At 37.7% G+C, this 23,150-nt stretch overlaps 2 protein-coding genes across 4 annotated transcripts; both read right to left on the bottom strand.

Moving 5' to 3' along the window:
* Positions 1-13,544: 13,544 nt before the first annotated feature.
* On the bottom strand, positions 13,545-17,506 carry LOC112722344 (GDSL esterase/lipase At5g62930). 3 transcript variants are annotated; one of them, XM_025773337.3, is made up of 6 exons: positions 17,372-17,506; positions 17,038-17,115; positions 15,178-15,318; positions 14,808-14,884; positions 14,005-14,169; positions 13,545-13,855 (listed from the first exon to the last, which is right to left on the bottom strand). In XM_025773337.3, the coding sequence occupies exons 1-6, from the start codon at positions 17,468-17,470 to the stop codon at positions 13,654-13,656; spliced, it is 762 nt and encodes a 253-aa protein (XP_025629122.1). In that variant the 5' UTR covers positions 17,471-17,506; the 3' UTR covers positions 13,545-13,653. The 3 variants fall into 3 exon arrangements, with proteins under 3 accessions (XP_025629122.1, XP_072063178.1, XP_025629123.1); XM_072207077.1 differs by lacking the exons at positions 17,038-17,115; positions 17,372-17,506 and adding an exon at positions 15,722-15,836; XM_025773338.3 differs by lacking the exons at positions 17,038-17,115; positions 17,372-17,506 and adding an exon at positions 15,684-15,823.
* Positions 17,507-17,993: 487 nt separating this feature from the next.
* On the bottom strand, positions 17,994-21,704 carry LOC112722345 (GDSL esterase/lipase At5g62930). The gene is made up of 6 exons (XM_025773339.3): positions 21,451-21,704; positions 21,266-21,343; positions 20,408-20,548; positions 19,665-19,741; positions 18,660-18,824; positions 17,994-18,288 (listed from the first exon to the last, which is right to left on the bottom strand). Exons 1-6 carry the CDS (start codon positions 21,547-21,549, stop codon positions 18,120-18,122), a joined length of 729 nt encoding a protein of 242 aa, XP_025629124.1. The 5' UTR covers positions 21,550-21,704; the 3' UTR covers positions 17,994-18,119.
* Positions 21,705-23,150: the final 1,446 nt, after the last annotated feature.

Here is a 23,150-nt window from a genome sequence, read left to right as displayed (position 1 = left end):
GAAGAAACAAGCTCCTCTTCTACTAATTATGTTGATTTACGTGCAGGTAATATGGCAAAGCCCAGAAGGATTACTCTCCAAGAAGCAGGAGCTCCGGACTTTACACTGCAACCGTATCAAGCGTGTCACCCAAATCTGGCTGCAGATTTTGAACTGAAGCTGCATTAATCAACTTACTACCCAAGTTTCATGGTTTACCTACTCAAGAGCCTATCAAGCACCTCAGGGATTTTCAGACAGCCTGCTCAACTACTAGGCGTCATGGTGCAGATGAAACCATTATTTGGTTATATGCCTTCCCATTTTCTCTTGAGGGAAAGACAAAGGAGTGGTTTTACACTCAACCTGAAGCAGTTGTTACTAATTAGGATCTGCTCAGAAGGGAATTCCTAGACAAATACTTTCCAGCTGAAGTTATAGATAGACTGAGAAAAGAAATTTTCTGCATTATTCAAGGTGAATCAAAGACTCTTTATGAGTATTGGAACGCTTCAGGAATCTCCTAGACTTATGTCCCCACCACAAGATTGACTAGTTGATGTTGATTAGCTATTTCACACAAGGCATGAAGCCTCAAGACAAGACTACATTAGATGCTGCGAGTAATGGCTCTCTGAAGAAGTACAAGACGGTGACAGAAGCATGGTAGCTGATCGCTGATCTAGCTGAATCTACCCAGATTTCCAAGCATAGGAACAACCATCCCAAGGCCATTGCGGAGGTTTCCTCTAGTAGTGAGACTGCTGCTCTCACACAGACCTTGAGAGAAATGACCAACATACTGAAGCAGCTACAGCTAAATCAACAACAACCTCAGCCTCCCCCACAACAACAGTGTCAACAGTTGGTTCCTCAGAGAGTGTGCGAAATCTGTGCCTGCTATACTCATTACACTGATGAATGTCCGTAGCTACAACAAGAGGACAACACCTTGGCAGCTACCTATAATTTCTATGACCGCCCGAATCAAGGATACCATGAATAAGGCGGTAATTATAACCAAGGTGAGAACTACAATCAAGGTTGGCAAGATAACTCCAACCAAGGCTGGAGAGACAATTCCAACCAAGGGTGGAGAGATAATTCTAACCAAGGATGGAGGAACAACTATAACCGAGGAGGCAGAGATAATGGTGGAAATCAGAGGTGGAACAACAACAACAATCAGGGGAACCGGTACCAGCAGAATCTTCCTTACCAACAGCAGAACCAAAACCAGCCTTACCGAGCACCTCACCAAAGGCAATCCCAAGCGCCTCAAAACAACCAACAGCAGGACCCTCAAATCACTTACCCCCCCCCCCTTCTTCCTCTAATGATGAGATGCTTCGCTCTATTGCGCAAGGACAACAAGACATTCAGAATACAATTAACTCTTACATAAATGGTCTTAGCTCCACTATACAAGCTCTCATCTCCCGGATGGAATTATTAACTACCCCCACAATTAACCTTCAAGCTCTAGTGCACTTCCTTCTCAACCCTTACCTAACCCAAAGGGTGGAATCAATGCCATTTCTTTGAGGTCTGAAACCACACTGCAAGAGAGGAGTCATGAGGAGCCAAGCTCAAAGGAAGACATTCAAGTTGAAGACATTGTTGAGGTGGAGGATGTTGAAGAGGAAGATGAAGTACAAGACATGGTTGAAGAAGAAGCAGCTCAACTAGGGAATGGAGCACCAAAGGAAGATGAAGTTATAAGAGAAGCGATTCCCATTCCCTTCCCACACCTTGCTAGGAAACCCAGGAAGCAGATGGAGCTCGACTCCAAGATGGTGGAGATCTTCAAAAAGGTTGAGGTAAACATTTCCCTTTTTGATGCCATTCATCAGGTACCTAAGTATGCTAAGTTTCTAAAAGATTTATACATGAATAAAGATAAAATACATGATTTAGAAACTATTCCACTAGGTAGCTCTATTTCTGCTTTAATGGGTGTTGTACCGGAAAAATGTAGTGATCCGGGTCCATGCATGGTTACTATTACTATAGATAGTGTACAATTTTGTGACTGCATGTGTGATTTAAGTGCATGTGTGAGTATTATGCCATTATCTGTATATGATGCCTTGAGGCTCCCTCCCTTAAAAAGGTCGGCAGCACATTTTGTTTTGGCAGATAAAAGTATAATCTCTGTGGTTGGAGTTGCTGAGGACGTGCTGGTGAGCATTAAGGGGCTCACATTTCCGATTGACTTCTATATTTTGGAAATGCCCCCTAATGACTTAGGAAGACCATCATCCATTCTGCTTGGAAGGCCATTTCTGAAGACTTCAAGGTTCAAATTGGATGCCTTCTCAGGAACTTACTCTTTTGAGATAGATGGCAGAGCAGTGAGCTTCAACCTGGATGAAGCTATGAAGCACCCCCGGAAGATCATTCCATCTTCTAGTGCAACATCATTGATGAAACTGTAGCTGCAGTTCACCAAGAAGTAGAAGAGATGCACATGGAGCAAGGTGCAAGTGTGGGGAAAACCCTCTGAGCTTACTGAAGATACCTTGTCACCACCAATGGCTCCAGAAGATCAAGTGCCTAGCCATGAGCAGAAAATGGAGTTGAAACCCCTTCCACCCCACCTCAAGTATGCTTACCTTGAGGATAATCAGCAGCTCTCAGTTATTATTGCAAGGGAACTCACTTCCCAACAGGAGGAGCAGTTGCTTAGTGTGTTGAGAAGACACAAGAAGGCTATTGGGTGGAGCTTGGCGGATATAGTAGGCATCAGCCCTCAAGTTTGTGAGCACCGGATATTTTTAGAAGAGGAAGCAAGGCCTGTCCGTCAACCTCATAGGCGGCTGAACCCCACCATTCTAGAGGTTGTCAAGAAGGAAGTGACCAGACTGCTTGAAGCTGACATCATCTACCCCATCTCAGATAGCGAATGGGTCAGCCCAGTACAAGTGGTGCCCAAAAAGTCCGGAGTCACAACAGTGAAAAATGAGCATAGAGAGCTCCTGGAAACTAGAGTGCAGAATTTCTGGAGGGTATGCATTGATTATAGGCGTCTCAACCAGGCTACTTGCAAGGATCACTACCCCCTGCCCTTCATCGATCAGATGCTTGATCGTTTGTCAGGTAAACCACACTACTGCTTTCTAGATGGTTACACTGGCTATTTTCAAATTCATATAGCTCCTGAATATTAGGAGAAAACTACTTTTAGATGTCCCTTTGGAACGTATTCATACAAAAGGATGCCTTTTGGCTTATGTAATGCACCGGTTACGTTTCAAAGCTGCATGATGAGTATTTTCTCAGATTTTCTTGAGAACTGTATGGAAGTTTTCATTGATGACTTTAGTGTGTATGGTGATTCTTTCAACCTTTGCTTGGATAGTTTAGCTAGAGTATTAGAAAGGTGTGTTAGTTCAAACCTTGTATTAAATTTTGAAAAATGTCACTTTATGGTAAAACAAGGTATTGTTCTAGGACATGTTGTTTCTAATACTGGTATTTCTGTAGATCAGCAAAGGTTGATGTCATTTCTAGTTTACCTTACCCCTTCTCCGTGAGGGAAGTCCGTTCGTTCCTTGGTCATGCAGGTTTCTACCGGAGATTTATCAAGGACTTCAGTAAGGTAGCATTGCCTTTATACAGACTGCTGTAGAAGGATGTTGAGTTCGGGCTAAGTGAGGACTGCATGGAAGCGTTTGATAAGCTGAAGATTACCTTGACTCAAGCTCCGATTGTGAGAGGACTAGATTAGAGCCAGCCTTTTGAGATTATGTGTGACGCCTCCAATCATGCAGTCGGAGCGGCGCTGGCCCAGCGCGAAGGTAAGGACCCTTTTATAATTGCTTATGCTTCTAAGACCTTAGATGTTGCTCAATCTAATTATACTACCACTGAAAAAGAAATTCTGGCTATTGTTTTTGCTCTGGATAAATTCCGAGCCTACTTACTTGGTACTAAGGTGGTAGTATACTCAGACCATGCAGCTGTAAAATATTTATTAGCTAAAAAAGAGTCCAAACCAAGGTTAATACGTTGGATATTATTGCTGCAAGAATTTGATTTAGAAATCAAAGATAGGAGTGGTTTCCAGAATTTAGTGGCGGACCACTTGAGTCACCTAGAGCACATTAACAGTGACTCCACTCCTATCAATGATGCTTTTCCATTTGATAGCTTGCATGCAATATCTGAGGTAGTTCCATGGTACGCACCTATAGCTAATTATCTAGTTAGTCATACCTTCCCTCCTAATTTTACTAAGCATCAAAAGGACAAGCTGAAAAGCGAGTCCAAATATTATATATGGGATGACCCATATTTATGGAGGTATGGTGCTGACCAGATAATTAGAAGCTGTGTGCCTCAATCAGAATTCCAGTCAATTTTATAGGCCTGCCACTCCTCTAAGAGTGGTGGACATTTTGGTCCTCAAAGAATAGCTAAAAAAATTTTAGACTATGGATTCTAGTGGCCCACTCTTTTTAAGGATGCCACTGCCTTCTGTAAATCTTGCCCCCATGCCAAAGGTTTGGAAATATATCCAAGAGGGATGAGATGTCCCCCAACAACTTATGTTGTTCTGTGAAGTTTTTTATATTTGGGGCATTGACTTCATGGGTCCATTTCCAAACTCTAGTGGTTTCTTATACATATTGTTAGCTGTTGATTATGTTTCTAAATGGGTGAAAGCAATTCCTACCCGTACTGATGATGCTAACGTTGTTGTCTTTTTTGTTAGAAATCATATTATCTGTCGCTTTGGATCACCATGAGCAATCGTGAGTGATCAAGGTACTCATTTCTGTAACAGGAGATTGACAGGTCTACTAAAGAAACATGGCATTGTGCACAAGGTAGCAACAACTTACCATCCCCAGACCAATGGGCAAGCAGAGGTGTCTAACAGAGAGATAGAGTGCATTCTGGAGAAGATTGTCAAGCCTCATAGGAAGGACTGGAGCACCAGGCTTGTAGACACGCTTTGGGCTTATTGGACAGCGTACAAGACACCCATCGGGATGAGTCCCTTCTGCCTAGTATACGGAAAGGCTTGTCACCTTCCAATGGAGGTAGAACACAAGGCTTTCTGGGCTGTAAGAGAATGCAACATGGGATTTGAGAAAGCTGGTGCTGAAAGGAAGCTGCAACTAGCAGAACTGCAGAACCTTCGACTCGAAGAATATGATAACTCCAGGCTATACAAAGAGAAGGTGAAGGTTGTGCATGACAAGCATATCAAGAGAAGAGAGTTCAAACCTGGGGAGCTGGTTCTCCTTTACAACTCAAGATTGAGGCTCATGCCAGGCAAGCTGAGATTAAGGTGGGAAGGCCCCTATGAAGTAGAGAAGGCAGAGCCATACGGAGTCTTTCACCTGAGTCATCCTTCAAGTTCCAAATTTATCAAGGTTAATGGACATCGCTTAAAGCTGTATCATGGTGAGAAGATGAAGCACAACAAGGAGCTGGTGATCTTCCTCTTGGAAGATCCACCAACAGAAGAAGACTGAGCTTGTGGACCGTCCAACTTAAGAACGTAAAAGCAAAGTGCTAGGTGAGAGACAACCCACCATGGTATGATCGTTCCTTTTCATTCCTAGTTTTATTTTATTTTGTTTTTCACAAGTATTCATTCATAATTTCTGCATAATCATCTGCATTCTGTATTCTGCATTCTGCATAAAAAAAGGGGTGTTCGACGCGCAATCGTCCTTGACGCGTGCGCGTCATGCATGAATTCGCAACACAAAGGAATTCACCCTAGAGTTGCGTGGGAGTGGTGAAGGAAGCGTGCTTTGCGCACAAGCAAGCCCACGCGTACGCGTACCTCACGCGTGTGCGTCGTTGCGCTTTGAGCAACCCACGCGTAAGCGTCCCTGACGCGTATGCGTGACCCTGGAGATCGGCGTATAGCGTGCTGAGCAGAGAGTTGTGATGGCTTGGGGCTGGAACTGTGCTAGAAGCACAAACCCCATCACGCGCACGCATCCCTGACGCGTGCGCGTCATTTTCACTTAATGGCCATCCACGCGTGCGCGTGCCTGACGCGCACACGTCATGTGCAATTTTGGCCCCCAGGCCATACTGAACAGAGAGTTGTGCGTGCGCAGGCTACCTTCGCGCGACTGGCACAACCCGTGTCACGCGTACGCATCCCAAACGCTTACGCGTCGCTTCAATTTTACACGACCCACGCGTACGCATGCTGTACGGGAATGCGTCGCATGCGACGCACAATTAAACCAGTACGCCGCCAGATTTCAATTATCACCTCCCCCAATCCTAATTCTTTTTCAATCCTTATTCTTCCTTCTTTCTTCTTTCTTCTTTCTTCTTTATTCCTTCTTACTATCTACTACTTTCTTCTTCCCTTTTTCATCTTCTACCTTAGGTTCTTTTCTTCCTCCCTTCTACTCTTTTCTTCTTCTTTTATTTATTGCATTTAATTACTTTGTTCCTTTCTTCTTAATTTTCTTTTTCCTTAGTTATTTATGATTTCTTTTTCATACATTTTTATGTTGGTGTTGGAGCTTTATTTGGGTACTACTTTATTATTTTGAATTTGTGGATATTATGAGGAGTGATTTGACAATTGACATTTAATTTTGGATCTCATATACACTTGGATTGATTATTTTTAATTCCTATTTTCACATTGCATACCAAGTGTTTGTGAAAACGCTCTTATGGCATTTTGAATCCTATTTTATTTTACTCTCACACTTTAACGCCTCTTTTTCACAACACTGGTTATCCACATATATTTGGGATTATCATTCACAATTGTCATCATACAAGTGCTATTTGATTTGACACATTTACTAATTGATGCTTGAGTTATGCTTCTCATGCCTATTACTTGCATGCCATAAACCCTCTCGCATCTAATTATTATGAATTGCCTTTTTGCTCTTAATTGAGGTCTTACCTGCATGTTATAGCTACCATGTATTTAAGCTATTATCTTTTCTTTGGCATTCATTATCACTTGAAATTTCTTCCTTCCGGTTCTTTAGTTATCTATCTTTAACATTCTTCCTCTTTCCTTCTTCCTTAGGCATGGGTACCAAGAAAGGAAAAGAGAAGGCCACTGACAGGACACCAGCAAGGAGAGGAACCAAGAGAGCACCGGCTAAGGCGCCACCATCTACCAGCGTCAAGCCGCAAACAAAGCGGGTAAAGAGGATCATTAAAGTTGATAAAGCAGAGAAAGCCTTTCCCGCACGGGACTCCACCCGGTTCACTAACCGTTACTATGAGCAGATATTCCCCATCTTAGCTGAGAGGAACTACAATAATGAGCATCTATTCATTGTCCCAACACACTTTGTTGATTTTGTGGAGCCCCGCATCGAGAGACGATAGTGGGGATTTTTGAAGAGGCAGCCGCGGGAGGCCAACTTATCATGGGTAGTTGAATTCTACTCTAACTTCCACTCGCCTACTCTGCAGTCTATCTATGTTCATTAGAAGCAAGTCCCTGTCTCCGAGAGTGCCATACAGCGAGCCCTAGATCTTCCACCTAGCCCAGAGGGATTGGATGCTTATCAAGAAGCCTCTCTTAAGTGCCAGATGTATCAGTTCGACTGGGCTAGTGTCCTTGGAGTTATAGCCCGACCTGGCAGCACCTGGATCTAGGGGCAGCATCGGTCAAAACCCAAGATCATCTCAGCCCAATCACTTACCTTGGAGGCTCGCGTGTGGGCACAGATTATGTCTCACTATATCTTTCCGAGCACTCACGAGTCCACCTTCACTGCGAACATGGCTATTCTCATCTGGTGCATCCTGACAGAGCATCCTCTTAACCTGCCCCGACACATCCGGCAGGCCATGGGACACGTGAAGATAGTGAGTAACCTACCTTTTCCTGCATTAGTTTCAGATTTAGTCTCTGTAGCAGGTGTTTCCTATCGGGCAGGAGACACGAAGGTCATGATCCCTAGGGCCGACCAGTATGTCACAAAGGGGAAGTACATCAGGCCACCAGTTCCCTCTATGAGCTGGCCTGCAGGCCCATTTTTGGATACTCCTCCTTTTTCTAATCCACCAGCATCCACACCACAAGCACCATCCACCCATCAGATGTTTCTTCAGATCCTTGAGCGGTTCGACCGACAAGACCGGCAGATGGAGCAAATGGAGTGCCGTAACAAGCGCCGATACAACTATCTGAAAGACCTCATAGTTGGTACCCACCCACCTCCAAAACAGAAGGACACCTCGGACTCTCCCTCATCTAGTAGCGCAAGGAGCCATGGCGAGCCAGACAGCGGAAGCGATGCTTCCAGCCCTACCTTGCTCCTTACTGATGGCACGGAGGACTGTGCCAAGCCTTAAGTGTGGGGAGGTCAGTCCTTGACTTCCGGAGGTAACCTCTCTCTTAACACCAATATTATATTTTATTTTATTTTATTTTGTTAGATAGGATATATTGCATGATAATAATTGTTTGTATGTATGTTTTGCTTGGTTAAAGTAATGAGTTTCTTTTCAAGACCCTAGTTTATAGTATTTCACTAATTTAAATTGAAAATTTGTGTTAAACTTGTTTGAAAATTTTAATTTGGAACATGAATTATAGCTAAGAACACACAACCTGTGAGATTTTGAGCTTAATTATATGGTTACATTATTTAACCATAATATTTTATTCTTATGTGTTTTCTTCCCTATGATTGCAATCTATAGTTTGTTCCATTCTATATGTCCATTGTTTAGTGTATTTGCATGCATACATATGATTGAGGCCATTATTTGTTATTAGCTCACTTATCCCAAATAGCCCACCACTTTAATTACCTTTGTCTGCCACTTTGAGCCTTTTAATCCCCATTTGTTCTATATTTTACCACATCACTAGCTTTAAGAGGAAAAACAATTAATTACCTGAATTGAATCTTTGGTTAGCTTAAGATAGAGATTGTGTATCAATTAAGTGTGGGGAATTGTGGGAACTTGGGTTGATGAGAAAATGTTGAGTTTTATTGACAAGATATTGGAAATTTGGGTGCTTACTCATGTGAAATCAGAAAAATCATATGCATTGAAATGTTATGTTTGCTTTCATGTTCAAAAAAAAATAAAAATAAAAAAATAAAAAATGATTTTAATAAATAAATAGGGGACAAAATTACCCCAATGCTAAGTTTAATAAAAGATCAATGCATATATGGTGAAATTAAAGAAAATTTGATACATGAGTATGTGAAATACACAAAAGTGAGATTATGGGTAGCTAGGAATAATTTCATATATATAGAGTGTGTACATGTTAGGTGAGAGCTTAGGTTAGTCAAAGATTCATATTATAGCTCACTTGGCCATACATATATCCTCGCCCTTACCTTATCCCCATTACAACCTTGAAAAGGCCTCATGATGTTTGCATGTGTACACTAAATATTTATTGATTGGTTAGATGAAGAACAAAGTTTTAGAAAGCATGACTAGAGAAGAGTAGAGTGATTGACCCTAGACACCTGAGAGATTATAGTGCATATACACTTCCAGTGAGGGTTCAATGCTTGATTTTATGTTCTCTGCTTTCATTAGCTATCTTCTTACAAGTTTACTTGTCTTTTATTGTGTAATTTGAATTAGTTGAATTTGATTTATGTTTGTCTTGGAGAACTTGTTCACTTTTAACCAAGTAGATAGAAACATCTTAGCATATAGTTGCAATCATATATAGATTGCATTTCATGAGTCTTGCTTTCCCCCATTCATTTTTCTATCTCTTTGAGCTTAGCATGAGTACATGCTAACGTTTAAGTGTGGGGAGATTGATAAATCACTATTTTATGGTTTATCTTGTGCTAAATTGAGTGGCTTTTATCAAGTCTTTACACACTTATTCATATAATTTGCATGATTTTACAATTCCTTCCCAACTTTGTTCTATAATTGAAAACTTGCTTCCTAAGCCTTTAAATTGTATATTTTTAATTCCCCTTTTTACCATTCGATGCCGTGATCCATGCGTTAAGTGTTTTCAGGATGTATAGGGCAGGAATGGCTTAAAGGATGAAGAGGAAGCTTGCAAAAATGGAAGGAACACAAGAAACAAAGGAGATGACCAGCGAGCATCGATGCGTACGCATACCTCACGCATGCGCGTGATTTGGAGTTTTTCACAGCGATGCGTGCGTGTACCTGACGCGTACGTGTGATAAGCGAGATTGCACAGTGATGCGTGCGCGTACCTGACGCGTACGCGTGACATACAAAAAGGACCATCAACGCGTACGCGTGAGTGACGCGTACGCGTGACATGCGCCACGTGCAAAAATCGTAGAAAATGTTGGGGGCAATTTTAGGCTGAGTTTGGACCCAGTTTTCGTCCCAGAAACACAGACTAGAGCCAGGGGACAAGCAGAAACTCAACAAACATTGACACATTCACTTTTACACAGTTTTTAGTTTTTAGTTTTGAATCTTAGAGAGAAAATACTACTTTCTCGAGGGTTCTTCATATTCATAGTTTTAGAATTTTATGCTTTTGATTTGGATATTGAGAAGAGTTACTACCTTCGTTGAAGTTTCCATTATTCTATTTTGTTCCCTTATTCTCTTACTCTTTTAATCACCCATTAACCCTGTTCAGATATGGATGTTTATGGTTTTGGAATTTATTAATGCAAAGAATTATTTTTATCTTTAATTAATTTTCTGTTATTATTTTTTTTGAATTTCCATGTCTTCTTTTCTTCCCCTTTTATCGTTTATGAAAATGACATTCATGTTAATGAAGTAGACTCCCAACTTGACTTGGGAGTTGATTAAAAAGAGACCCTTGAGTTGGAATACTCAAGTGTTAATTGGAAATTGGAAGTTGTTTGCTGGCTCTCTAGTCACTAACGCTAATCCTTCCATAAGGAGAGGATTAGGACTTGTGAATTGGAGCTGGTTCAGTTACTTGACTTTCCTTTATTCGATAAGGGATAACTAAGTAGAAACAATAAACTCTTACCATTACACTTGGAAAAGTTCAACAAGGATAAAACTTCCAAATAATGTTCTCCCAGTCAAGGCTTTTTATTTTTAAATATATAAAATCTCTCATTAATTTTCATTGCTTTAATTAATAATTATTTTAAATTTCCCATTCTCCAACTCTAAAAATTCTCAGAAAATTCCTGACCAATAAATTGCACCCTTTTGTCAACTCGTTGGGAGACGACCTGGGATTTCTACTTCCAGTATTTTATTCTCAATTTGTGACAATCCTTTCTAAATTGATAAGCAGAATTTTCGTCGGTTAAGAACTGTACTTGCAACGCTGTTCTTATTATAAATTCTTAATCGACAATTTTCCGCCACGTCAAAACGCCACAAACAAGGTTGAATCTTCCAGATCGGAGGAGTGCTGCGCCTTTGGTTCTAGCCTCTACCACATAGACCCTAATCTCCCCGGAAATCGGTTGAACTGATGTCTCGAGAAGTCTCCAACGAAATCGTGGATTAGCCGTCTGAGAGACGTATATTCAAGCTGGTGGTTCATCATTCTCCGATGAAAGACGCACTCTAAACCCATGTAGAATGTGATAACCTTATGCCAGTTCAACGCATTCATATTGATGAAGAACGAATAGACATCTTTGAATTAATCAAACACGGATCGAAGAGAATCAGTAGTACTTTTATTAATTCATAGGACTCAGCAAGGCTCCTCCCCTTAACCTAAGAGGTTTAGAAACTCATACTGAAAGTAAAACAAAGTGTAAAACGTGTGTGGTGTATGATATGTTCTGAAAATCATGTAAAATACACTTTAAATACTAAATAGATGACTAGTAAGGGTAAAATAGTCTATTTAGTGCTAAAATCCACTTTTGGAGCTCACTTGGTGAGTGTTTGGGCTGAACTTTGATGAGATCTACTTGCTATGAGGCTCCTTGGGTGTGGAACGCCAGCTAGGGGGTCCTCTTTGGGTGTTGGACGCTGGGCTCTACTCTTTGGGCGTTGGACGCCTGGAAGGAGGCAGGAAGCTGGTGTTGGACGCCAGTTTTGGGCCTTCTAATCCGAAGCAAAGTATGGACTATTATATATTGCTAGAAAGCTCTGAAAGTCAGCTTTCCATACCCGTTAAGAACGCTCGATTTGGAGTTCTGTAGATCCATAAAATCTCTTCTGAATGCAAGCAGGTCAGATCTGGATAGCTTGCAGTGCTTTCTCTGTCTTTGAATCAGACTTCTTCTCCAACTCCTCAATTTCAGCCAGAAAATACCTGAAATTATCCAAAAACATAAAAACTCATAGTAGCCAAAAATGTGAATTTAACACTAAAACCTACAAAAACTAAATAAAAACTACTAAAAACTATATGAAAATGATGTCAAAAAGCGTATAAAATATCCGCTCATCAAGAAGAAAAGGGAGAAGGGGGAAGAGGGAAGATGAAGGGCTACCGCTACTGCTCCACACCGCCGCCGTTCCTGCTCTTCGTCATTCGCCATTTCTGCTCCTCCTCCTCACCCTCGACGTCGTCGTCGCCTCACCGTCGCCCTCGTCTCGTCGCACCTCAACCTGGCAGTGCTGCGCCCTCGTCTGGCCCTCGCCCTCGTCAGCGCCTGCACCCTCGTGTTCGTCGTTGTCGAAGAGGTGGTGGTGGTGGTGGTGGTTGTGTGCGAAATCTGAGTTTTGAGTTATGAGTTCTGTATCTGGGTTCTCGTTTTTCTGGGTTCTTGACGATGATGATGATGATTTTCTAATGTTTCTTCTTAATATTTCCATTATTCATTATTGTTGTTGTTCTTCTGCTTGTAGTTGCTTTTGTTGTTGTTGTTGTTCTGATGTCATTATTCATTATTGTTGTTGTTGTGCTTCTGGTTGTTGTTGGTTCATTGGTGTTTCTTCTGTTTCTACTTCTGCTTCAACTTCTGGGTTCGCTTCAGCTTCTGGTTCTACTTCTGTTGATTTTGGGGAAGAAGGGGAGGGTATTTTCGTTCGAAGGACGATTTTGAAACTAAGTTGAACTTTAGGGACTATTTTGTAGGCAAAAAAAGGCCGGAGACGAAAAAAATTTTCAACCCCTTCCTTAAAGACCAAAATCGTACTTAACCCTAATTAGTTCAATTATGCATTAAATGCTAATTTTTATATATAATTATAAAAAAAGATACTTTCTTAAAAAAAATTGAGAAAACCGAGGTATATATACTGACACCAAAATGCGTCGCGTTAATATTTTTGGCGTTAAAATACTTTCTGTTGTATAATAATATAATGATAATTACTTTGTTATTAATAATTATTATAGAATATTTAACAAAACAATATTAAACTTTCAAATATATAGGGACTATATTTCCAATTCACCATACTTCTTGGGAAAATTTTTTAAGGATTTAGATCTTCTAAATTTTGAATTTCACTTTAGAGAGTAAAGTGTGATCTCTCACAATTTATTTCATAGGTGAGACTAAGAAAAAATATGAGAAAAAAACTATTCAAAGATAAGAGATCATACTTTACCTTTTAAAATAAAAATTCAACAAATTCAACTTTCAAATACTATAAATAATGATATGGCGTCATTCTCCACCACTAACATGAAATCTCAGAGCTTGCTTCTTAAAGGTCCGGTCTTTGATCCAACTAATTTACTCATTGACTCAACGCAGTTTTATTTAAGCTTAGAGATTATGACATCGTTGAGGAGAAAAATCATAAGTCACCAAATAGAATAGACTTGTCTCAAAGATCCCTAACAAAACCACAATGTGACATCAAAAAGCATTTTTGCTGAAAAGCTTCCTCAGGATTCTTGGCATCAATGTCGGAGTGATTAGGGAAGTCGAATGGCATGTTATCAGCAGAAAGCCCTGCTTCATTGAAAACCTTTATCACTTCTTGGTACACTATAGCGTTCCCTTCCATTGTCAGGTGCAACCCATCACTGTAAAAGTAAAACATCAATGTTAGATAAAACATGATTATTAATAGGTAGCCATAAATTTCAGAAACTCATGCATAATCGAATAGTGCCAGTGATGCCTATAATCGTATAATGTGGTGTATAACTACGAGGTTCAGGCTGTAACAAACATCAAAAATTTGTTTTGCCAGTCATCTGTTTCTTGCATCTTGGACCATAGATCAACAGACATCACGCCCATTTCCTTGGCTGTCTCAATACAAGCCCTTGCATATTGACCAGTAACTTCGTTTGTTCTTTCTGACAACTTCGGTGCATTCTCACCAAGTAAAGATCTGCAGAATCCAACAAAATAATATCTCAAAAAATGAAACTAACAACTGTTTTGCTTGAAATGGAAGGAAGCGAAATGAAGGGTTTGAAGGTTCAAAACTTGCAAAACAGTGTCTCAACGGACTCAAAGTTAGAACTCTAAAAACAACCAGAGAATACAGTAGCAATGATGTTATACCATATAATGTGGAGTGGGACAAGGTTTAAATACTGCTGAAGTGCTTATTTAATCACTGGTAATAATCACACATCAATAGAGGATTAATCGCAGAAGATTTTGTCTTTGACTATATACTTACAATAACAGAAGATTAATCGTATGGTGTGTTGTCTGATCTATCTGAATCCACACAGTGGGACAAGGCCTAATTGTTGTTGTAGATACTTGCAGATGCAGTAACGACTAAGTGAACTAACAACAACTCAATATGATGGCATGAAGTGTAGCAACTAGCAAGAGAGAACAAGATAGACTTGTAGATGGACATGGCTGGAGGAGAACAGTCAAATTGAGGTTTGGAAAAGATGGATACTAGTGGTGATAATAACTGCAATTATACTGGTTGTACCAATAGTTGAATGAATGCACATTATGAATGTTGACTGTAAAAATAAGGAAGGAAAGGATTTATTATCGTACTTTAGATATTCATGGCGCCGTTCCCCATAAAATGGAGGTGGAGTAATGAGCACAATAAGCATGGTTGGAGAACATTCCTGGAACCAAACTATGACCTATAGTTAATAAACATAATATAACTGGTACTTAATGGCATAAGGGTTTGTTCTTGGCTTGTTGCCATGCCCAAGTATTGCTAATTAATTCAATGCAGCAGCTACATAGAAGAGACAGCAAAGGTTCAAAGAAAAACAGTGTGACTTTAAAAACTTTTTAACATTCCAGAAAATCAAGACAATGTCATACAGAAGAATATAGTGTCTCCAGAGTTACATTATAGTTACCAGAATGAAAGTGCACCCTTAAATTTAAGGAGAAAAAAAGATTTAACCTTTAAGTGCAGAACAATTTTTCTGAGATTTTGTTTGTAGTCTTCAATGGGTACATGGAACCTTTCATTGGTTCTTCCTGACAAGGCTGCATCATTAGCACCAAAGAAAATTGTGGTAGCAATTCGAGCTTTAGATGAGTCCTGAAAAAGGAAACCAGCCACACAAATAAACACACTTGGAGCTCAACATTAACTAAGCAATTTACCAAAATTAAGTAAAGAACCTCTATTTAGTTAATGAAGAAAAGATGGGGGTAACAGAGGCTCGGAGCTGTTGATAAACTATGATGTAAGAGTGTCAAAATATTTTAGTTTAATCACAAAAATATATAAGCTTCATATTCAAAATTTTCCGACTAAATACATTTCAAATTCCTATCCATACCAGTTTTCTCTTCCTATCATTCTATTTTAAGGCAAGTTGGCAACACCAGGTTGACACAAACAAAATTAAGGACCTAGATTTAAGGACTTAGCAAACAGATTTTGTAGATCGGAAGCAACACCATATTAAGAAACTTGTCTTGTGAGGATTTTAATGCACCTCAAACGGGTGTGAATGCTTGAAAATCCTGAAACGATAGATTAGAAGATAACTATCGTGGAGAAGAACATTGTGTGTTTTGTGTTATCTTTTACTTTACTTATTAAAATATTTTTATTAGATATTAATTGTGTCTAGAAAATATAACAAGTTTTTTATTTAAAAGGAATTTTAATTTAATAAGATCTCGTTAAAATTCTTAAAATTCTTATAAGAGATCGAAACATGACATATATATATATATAATATAAAATAATTTTTAGATAAATTATAATGATATTTTGGTATTTTATTAATATTAAAATATAAATTAATTTTTTAATTATTTTTAATATTTTTTTTTTATTTATATAAAATATTTAAAATATATTTTGTTTTAATAATTAATAATATATACTATTTCTAAACTCATTTTAAAGAATACATGTTAAGAATAAAATTGATATACTGATATATAATAGTATTTAAGTGTGTCTAAATATACTTAAAAGAAATTTTATATTTTATTAAAATGCGCTTGGACACAAAAGATACGTATTGGACGAGTGTCAATAAGTGAGTGTGTCTAAAATTGACAAATTAAAGAAGTGTTCCTGCTGGATAAGGTTGTTTAAAACATTCAACATGTTTAAAATAAAAGAATCATCTCTATTTTTTTTCTTAATGTTCATACCTGGGCCAACTAATAAAGCCCAGCCCACGTCCTTGTTAGCAGATAAGCTACCTTTGAAATTAGGCCACCGAAACTGGCTCAACAATAGCAAAACCAATCCATGTGCCAACTTGACTTCAGAAGTAAGCTAGATATTTTTTCTATTACTTCTATTATGAATTTATGACTATTAGGGAGATAACCAACTTAAACATGGGGTAACTCCTCATTGTGAGGGAATAACCATCCATCTTCAAAAACCATCTCCAGTAAATAACTATATTCTACCTTATTACTTTATAAATATCCCAACACGTAACACTTCAGAGTACTTAACAATTTTTTTCTAAAGTTATATCTTAATACCGTTAAACTTATATAAGAAAATATTTTTCCCCCCTAAAAATGCCAATCCATACTAAATCTTGTGACCGAGAAAGAGACGAAAAACACTAACAAAAACGCTAATCCTTTCAAATTCTATACCCAAAAGCCAATAAAATACAGACATGTAAGAGAGAATTGGAGTATAATTCACTTTAATATTATTTATATTTTACTTAATTAATTAATTTTATTTGCCCCTGTAATGATTGTTCCCGGATCTACAAATTGGGGAATGAAGAACATGATGAGTTGCATTGAGTAGTGCATAGTAGCGTACCAGCGGGAAGATGTGATTGAGCAAGAACAAAGCCCACTTAGTGTTGTAACCCGCATAACCACGAAGGACTACATCCGCCTGAACAATATAGATTTTCACTTGGTTTGAGAAAAAAGAAAGAAAGAAAGAGTGATATAAAATTAATTTACTAATTTATTTTCTCTTATTCATCAAGTCAGGAGTATAATACTTTATTTTTCTAAAAAAAAACACATTTACTTAATAGACACTTATTTGTGAATTTTCTTTTAACAATTAACATAGATACTTATCTGACTATCTGAGAGTAGAGAAAATTAGTGTAACTGAAAGTTAATTGAAAATAAAGTGTGACCTGGCGACAATAGGCGTTGGCAAGAGCAGCTCCCCAACCACCTGGCCGGAAGGATTGTTCAGTTATGGAATCACCAAACAGCATGATTTGCCCCCTCATTTTTTTACCCGACGATTCTTTCAAAAGAATAACGTGGATGTGTTTTCAGTTGATGGATGATTATTAACGGGATAAATGGACTGAAAGGAAATGAAATTTAATTCAGCATTAATGTGATTCGAACCAAAATTACGATAGCATTTATTAACGAGATTGAGAAAAATCCAATTTCTTACATTTTACTTAGTTGCCCGTTATATCATTTTCTTTTTTAGTTTGCTTCAAAATATCTATTATTCTCCTTTTTGTAGTTAATATATTAAATTATAATTTATTTTTTAGTAAGTGTACACTGAATAATAGTACCACCGAAGGCAAAAGAGAATGGAGGAAGGCCAATTCTATGGTGCCTTTTGTTTAGTGTCTAACTTTTGTCTAAATTACTTTTTATAGTAACTTTAAAATATTTTAAATTTTTTAACTTTTATACTTTTAAATTTAGAATTAATTATTTTACCCATTTTAATAATTAGGCAATACTTTTTAGACATCATAGACTATGGAGGAAAATAATGCAAAAGTATAAAGAATTTATCTGTCTTGTCATATATGATCTTATACATCTATTTCAGAGTTGAGGAGAAAAATAATAGGTCGCCAAATAGAATAGATTTAGATCGAAGATCCCTACCAAAACCACAATGTGACATCAAAAACATTTCTGCTGAAAAGCTCCCTCGGGATTTTTGGCATCAATTTCTGAGTGATGAGGAAAATCAAGTGGCATATTATCAGCAGAAAGCCCTGCTTCATTGAAAATCTTTATCACTTCTTGGTACACTATTGCATTCCCATCCGGTGTCAGGTGCAACCCATCACTGTAATAGTAACACATCACTGTTAGCATAATATAACTCTTAAATAGGTGGCCATATATTTCAGAAAAGACAATAGTTCTTATCTTACTATACACTAAACCAATGCATAAAAAACCTACAAACACATAAGCATGACGGTTTTACCAATAGAACTATATCATCTACCGTATATAAAGGGAATAATTGATAGGAATTTGGTTATTTGGTATCAAGCTTTTTCTTTCCTAATACTCTTTTTATATATTCATTAAAACACAAGAACTCTTAATAAAAGGTTTACTTACCATCTTGACTATCTTATATTAGAGAAAAGGTGGATTAGTAGGCATCCACTAATAGTATATAACTACAAAGTCCAGGTTGTAACGAACCTCAAAAATTTCTTTTGCCAGCCATCTGTTTCTTGCATCTTGGACCACAGATCAACAGAAAACACACCTATTTCCTTGGCTGTTTCAACACAAGCACTCGCATATTGACCAGTTACTTCATTTGTTCTTTCTGGAAATTTCATTGCATTTTCACCATACAAGGATCTGCAGGATCAGCGTGAAATTAACAATGGCTGAGTTATTGGAAGCTAATGTAAGCAAACATTCTTTCTACGCCAGATCATGAAACTTAAAGAGCGTGTGTGCGAACTTTTATTTTGGCCAGAAAGGCAGGGAAACGAAGGGACTCAAGTGTAAACCTCAGTCCACTTTACAGTTCAAATCATTCCATTCCTTCTCTTTCCCACCAAAATAAAACTCGCAAAACATAGTTCTTAATGGACTCCAAGTGAGCAACAATAAACCAGAGAATGCACTAGCAATTTGGAGTGGGATGAGATGTTTTTGAGGTCTAAATACAGCAGATTTTTTTAATAACTTGGTAATAATCACACATCAATAGAGGATTATCTGCAGAATATTTTTTCTTGAGTATATATACTTACAGGTACATGACACGACAATATAGTGCTGTCTGATCTATCCAATCCACATAGTGGGACAGGGCCAAATTGTTCTTGTAGACATTTGCAGTAACAACTAAGTGAACAAACAATAGATCACCATGATGGCAAGAAGTGTAACGACTAGCACGAGTACAAGATAGACTTATAGATGGACATAATTGAAGGAGAAATAGTTAAATAGAGGTTTGGAAAAGATGGATAGGACAGTGGGGATAATAATTGTAATCATAATGGTTGTACCATATGTAGCAATAGTTGAGTAAAAAATAAGAGTACATTACAAGTCAGACAACAATGAACGGTTTCATTTGATATTGTTCATTAGATTTAGCCAAATGCTTAATGGAGACCAAGTGAAAAATGAATGCACATTATAAATGTTGATTGTAACAATAGGATACAAAAGGATTTACTGTACTTTGCATATGCATGGCGCCCTTCTTCACATACTGGAGGTGGAGTAATAAGCACAATTTGCATGGTTGGAGAACATTCCTGGAACCAAATTATGACAAATTAATAACAGATAGTATAACTGGTACTTTATCAACACAGGCATCAAAAAACAACAATGGGCTACTTATAACTCAATACAGCAGCTACATAGAAGAAACAGCATTAAACAGCAACGGTCCAAAGAAAAACAGCATGCCTTTGAAAGCGCTCGGAACATGATATAAAATCATCAGATTCATAGAAAAGTAATAGCACAAAGCATTTCAAATTACTTATAAAAGGAGACAAGTTTCTAGAGTTACATTATAGATACAATAATGAAATTACTTATAAAAAAAATTGCAGAGCTAGTGAACCGAAATTAATACTCTCAATCTTCACTTTTATTAAGTATCTCACCTAGCCATTAGCTCGGAATCTAAAAGGATATATGGGATGGGTAGATAAGAAAATTTTCAAATGCAGACACATCCGACAGGACTCAATCCAGTAGCAGCAGATAAAAGGGTAGTCAGGCGCACAAGCATCCTGCGTTAACGCAGGAAGCCTAACCTGATAATTACATCCGTGGCTGATTCCACGATTTGAACCCGTAACCTTGGAATCACATGGAACCATTGCTCCAAGGCTCTCCTTCCTAGCTTAAATTAAAGGTTGAACAAGTATTTAAAAGGGGATCAAATTTCAGGAGGAAAACTATTTAACCTTTAAATGTAGAACAATTTTTCTGAGATTTTGCTTGTAGTCTTCAATAGGTACATGCTGCCTTTCACTGGTTCTCCCTGACAAGGCTGCATCATTAGCACCAAAGAAAATTGTCGTAGCAATTGGAGGTCTAGCTGAGTCCTGAAAAGGAAACCAGCAAAAAAAATAAACGCTTGAATGTAACAGAGGCTCTGAATTACTGCTAAACTTTAACGTAAGTCACAAAGTTTTTTTAGTTTAATCACATTTGGTTTCCTCAGGCTTCTTTGACCATGTCACTCTTATTTGACATAGACAAAGCTTACTGTAAGCTCTAAATATTCAAAATTTTCTGAGTAAATGCATATGAAAATCTCTAACATCCTTCTATTTTATTGCAGCACCAGGTTGACATAGACAAAAAGTGGTACGTTTGTGCATATAGTATGTTAAGTAGAATAAGCTTCTGAACAATTTTAGATCTAGATTTAAGGACTTCGAAAACAGTTATTGTAGATCAGAAGCAACACTATATTAAGAAACTTGTGAGCCTTTTGGACCACCTCAAATGAATGTGATTACTTGAAAATCCGGAAACATAGACAGATGACTAACTAAACGAGAAAAATAAACAAACAAGATCAGCCCTCTAAGATGCGTGAATTAAAATGAAAAGGTAGAAGATACTTATGGCACTTTGTGGATTCACCCGAAGAAGATAAGATTAGTGAAGAAAGGCACAATTAACATTATTTTAAACTACATTTATACTTAATTAAGTAATTAATTATATTTGGCCCTGTAGAATTGATCCCCGGATCTATACATTGAAAAATTGAGAACATGATGAGCCGAATTAAGCAAAGAATGGTAGCGTACCGGAGGGAAAATGTGATGGAGCAAGAACAAAGCCCACTTAGTGTTGTAACCGCCATAACCGCGAAGAACTACATCGGCCTGGAGAGGAGAATATAGATCAAGAAACAGTTACATGAAACCAGCTAACTAATTAACTAACTAACAAACTAACTCTAACAGAAAGTTAGCTGAGAGTAGAGTGTGACCTTGCGAGAATAGGCATTGGCAAGAGCAGCGCCCCAACCACCTTGTCGGAAGGATTGTTCCGTTATGGAATCACCAAACAGGACCACTTGCCTCCTCATTCTTCCTTCCACGATTCCCCGTTAATATAACACTGAAATGATGAATGGTTAAAGGTGAATTATACCATACAGAGGTCTGGCCATACAGAGTTACAGATAGTGGTGTCAATATTGGCTTTGGCCCTACTTTATAGGGCCAGAAGAATAAAAAGCCCTTTAACTAATAGGGTCAAATTTTTAAAAAGCTCTCAGGGCCAAAAATTCTCATGGGCCAAAAGCTCTAGGGCCAATTCATGGGTTACCTAATTCTCTTTTTTTTTTTTTTTTTTTTTTTACATTCTCTATTTCAACAACACACATAAAATTTATTAAAAGTCATTAATTTGTTTTATCCCTTTATTTTTATGCTTGAAAAATAAATGTTAATAATGTACATTGATCATATTAAATCCAACTTTTAACTATATATATCAAGAAATCAAACATGACATTTACTATCTCATCACCCTTTTTCTTACTCTCTAGAATTTACCATCAAGAATGTCTCTAAAAAATTAAAATAAAATTTATACAAAAATTCATCATCTAAAATCATGAATGTTGAGGGGAATGCATCGTTGCTGTTGACACTTCTTCTTCTTCATGAATTTCACCAATTTCATCATCTAAAATCAACCAATTAAAAAACAGTTAGAAATTCAATTTAAAATATTATTTGAAGAAAATAGTATAAATATTTACCATCATGATTTGGAACAAATCCACGTAACCAACTCCTTGTGCAAATAAGCATTTGGACATGCTCATGAAGAGTGGAACTTCGATATTTTGTTAAAACACGTCCACCAATACTGAATGCAGACTCAGATGCTACCGTAGTGATGGGAATACTTAAAACATCTCTGGCCATAACTGACAGAGTGGGAAACCTATCCTCATTAATCTTCCAAAAATTCAGCACATCATACTTCAAATCATCTTCATTGGTGTGAATCAAACCTTCTTTTAGATAAATCTCTAATTCATCTTTATCCTTGGAAGTTTGGGTTTCACAGTCAAATTCTCTGAACTCCTAAAAGATATAATATAAAGATTATTTAAGTAACGAATAAACATAATAGGAGAAAAATAATACTATATTAAAATTAAATACCTTCATCACCATTTTGCTCTTCTTTGTAAGCCTTCCTTCTTCAGGTGACATAGGAGATTGATTACTACTTTGAGAAATTGTTGAACCACCAAAAGTATTTATGTACTCTCCATACAACCTTTTAAATTTCTCCAATACTTCATTTGCCTTCAATTCAAAGGTTGAAGGATCTAGTTTTTTGTAACAAAACCTCAAGAACTTTAACTTTAATCGAGGATCAAGAATTGCCCCAAAAGCTAAGACAGTGCTATAATCCTTCCAATATTTATCAAACTTCATCTTCATTCTGAAAGCCATGTTCATAATAACAACATCATCACAATTTTGATTATTTTCCAAAAGACATTCAATTTTTCAAACTTGCATAAAATACAAATTTGATGTTGGATATGATGAACCCGAAATGAGGTTTGTAGTTTCATAAAATGGCTCTAAAAATTCACACATTTTTTTTGCTAAGCTCCATTCTTCATTTGTCGGACAATCTTTATAAGCTCCATCTACAACA

This window comes from Arachis hypogaea, chromosome 11 (genome assembly GCF_003086295.3).
Source record: "Arachis hypogaea cultivar Tifrunner chromosome 11, arahy.Tifrunner.gnm2.J5K5, whole genome shotgun sequence".
In the NCBI taxonomy this organism is placed as follows: domain Eukaryota; kingdom Viridiplantae; phylum Streptophyta; class Magnoliopsida; order Fabales; family Fabaceae; genus Arachis; species Arachis hypogaea.
Note: the sequence above shows the minus strand (reverse complement) of the source record. Positions and strands in the feature narration are given on the sequence as shown.

Bases quoted from the DNA above. Each gene is read 5' to 3' on its own strand.
- LOC112722344 (XM_025773337.3), bottom strand. From the start codon at position 17,470: ATGAGGGGGCAAATCATGCTGTTTGGTGATTCCATAACTGAACAATCC. The intron at 14,885-15,177 runs GTTAAATCTTTT...GTTTGGTTCCAG, and splicing joins AAATTGTTCTGCACTTAAAG to GAATGTTCTCCAACCATGCT. The intron at 13,856-14,004 runs GTTTGTTACAGC...TTACTTTTACAG, and splicing joins TGGCAAAACAAATTTTTGAT to TGATGGGTTGCACCTGACAA.
- LOC112722345 (XM_025773339.3), bottom strand. From the start codon at position 21,549: ATGAGGAGGCAAGTGGTCCTGTTTGGTGATTCCATAACGGAACAATCC. The intron at 21,344-21,450 runs GTCACACTCTAC...TCTCCTCTCCAG, and splicing joins CCAATGCCTATTCTCGCAAG to GCCGATGTAGTTCTTCGCGG. The intron at 19,742-20,407 runs GTTAAATAGTTT...ATTTGGTTCCAG, and splicing joins AAATTGTTCTACATTTAAAG to GAATGTTCTCCAACCATGCA.